The sequence below is a fragment of the Agrilus planipennis genome, unplaced genomic scaffold, assembly GCF_000699045.2.
Source record: "Agrilus planipennis isolate EAB-ADULT unplaced genomic scaffold, Apla_2.0 scaffold78, whole genome shotgun sequence".
Classification (NCBI taxonomy): Eukaryota; Metazoa; Arthropoda; class Insecta; order Coleoptera; family Buprestidae; genus Agrilus; species Agrilus planipennis.
In genome coordinates, this window is record NW_020438928.1 from 1,277,843 (window position 1) to 1,278,997 (window position 1,155).

The following is a 1,155-nucleotide window of genomic DNA, read 5'->3' on the forward strand; positions in this document are numbered from 1 at the left end:
TTTTCTTTTTAATTAATATATTATTGTTTTATTATTAAAAGCAAATATTTACTTTTTTAATATAAAAAATACCGTACAAAGTTATTTATTAAAATTAATAAAATGTCCTTTAAGGAAAATAAATGTATTAATTTACTCCCAGTGATAATCAGATAAAAGGATAATACTGCTAATAATCGTAAACGTTTTTTGTATTTATATAGTCGTAAGCCTCTTGTAAATAAATAATACTAATCGTTGTATGAGTTAATGATAATTTTTTTATTAATTATTGTCGTGGTCGTACTTTACTACCTCCTCTTATTATCATTATTATTAATCTTTTGTTTATTATTATTGGTGGTTAGTGTTGGGTGCCTAATGGATTTGCTAATCATTGTTTGAGTAGGGGAAATGCTCGTAGTAAAAGTTAATAAAACAAATAGAACGTTTTCGTATTTAGTTGGAGAAAATGGGTTTATTACTTTCCAAAATTTGGAGTCTTTTTGGGAATGATGGTGAGTTTCGTTTTGTTTTCATTAAACTTACTGTCAGTTATCGCATAACCTGTTGTTCCTAGAGCACAAAATTGTAATTGTTGGTCTCGATAATGCTGGAAAGACTACAATATTGTATCAGTTCCTAATGAACGAAGTCGTCCACACCAGCCCAACCATAGGTTCCAATGTAGAAGAAGTCGTTTGGCGAAACATACATTTTATCATGTGGGATTTGGGAGGACAGCAGTCCCTAAGGGCAGCTTGGAGCACTTATTACACCAATACAGAAGTAAGTTATGGTTGGGTCTTTTTATCAGTTGATAATAATTATTATTTTCAGTTTGTGATAGTTGTAATAGACTCAACAGACAAAGAACGTCTTACCATAATTAGAGAAGAACTTTATAAGATGTTAAATCATGAAGAACTACAAAAGGCAGGAGTTCTAATTTATGCGAACAAGCAGGATATCAAAGGGTCAATGTCTGCTTCAGAAATATCTAGGGAATTAGATTTAACCTCGATAAAAAAACAGCAGTGGCATATACAATCATGTTGTGCTTTAACAGGAGAAGGGTAAGTGTATTTTTAACTTTTCTCTTAGTATATACTAGGTAAAAATTATTCATAATTTTAAAATTATAATACTAAAATACATCCCTAATCCTAAGAATTG

At 29.9% G+C, this 1,155-nt stretch overlaps 1 protein-coding gene across 1 annotated transcript; it reads left to right on the plus strand.

The window, feature by feature from the left end:
- Positions 1-278: 278 nt before the first annotated feature.
- Positions 279-1,055, plus strand: LOC108733721 (ADP-ribosylation factor-like protein 5A; the record flags this gene model as incomplete). The annotated part of the gene is given in 3 exon segments (XM_018465008.2): positions 279-497; positions 560-768; positions 820-1,055. Coding segments are annotated over 3 exon segments (491 nt in total), but the record flags the coding sequence as incomplete, so codon positions are not given.
- Between the last annotated feature and the right edge of the window lie 100 nt (positions 1,056-1,155).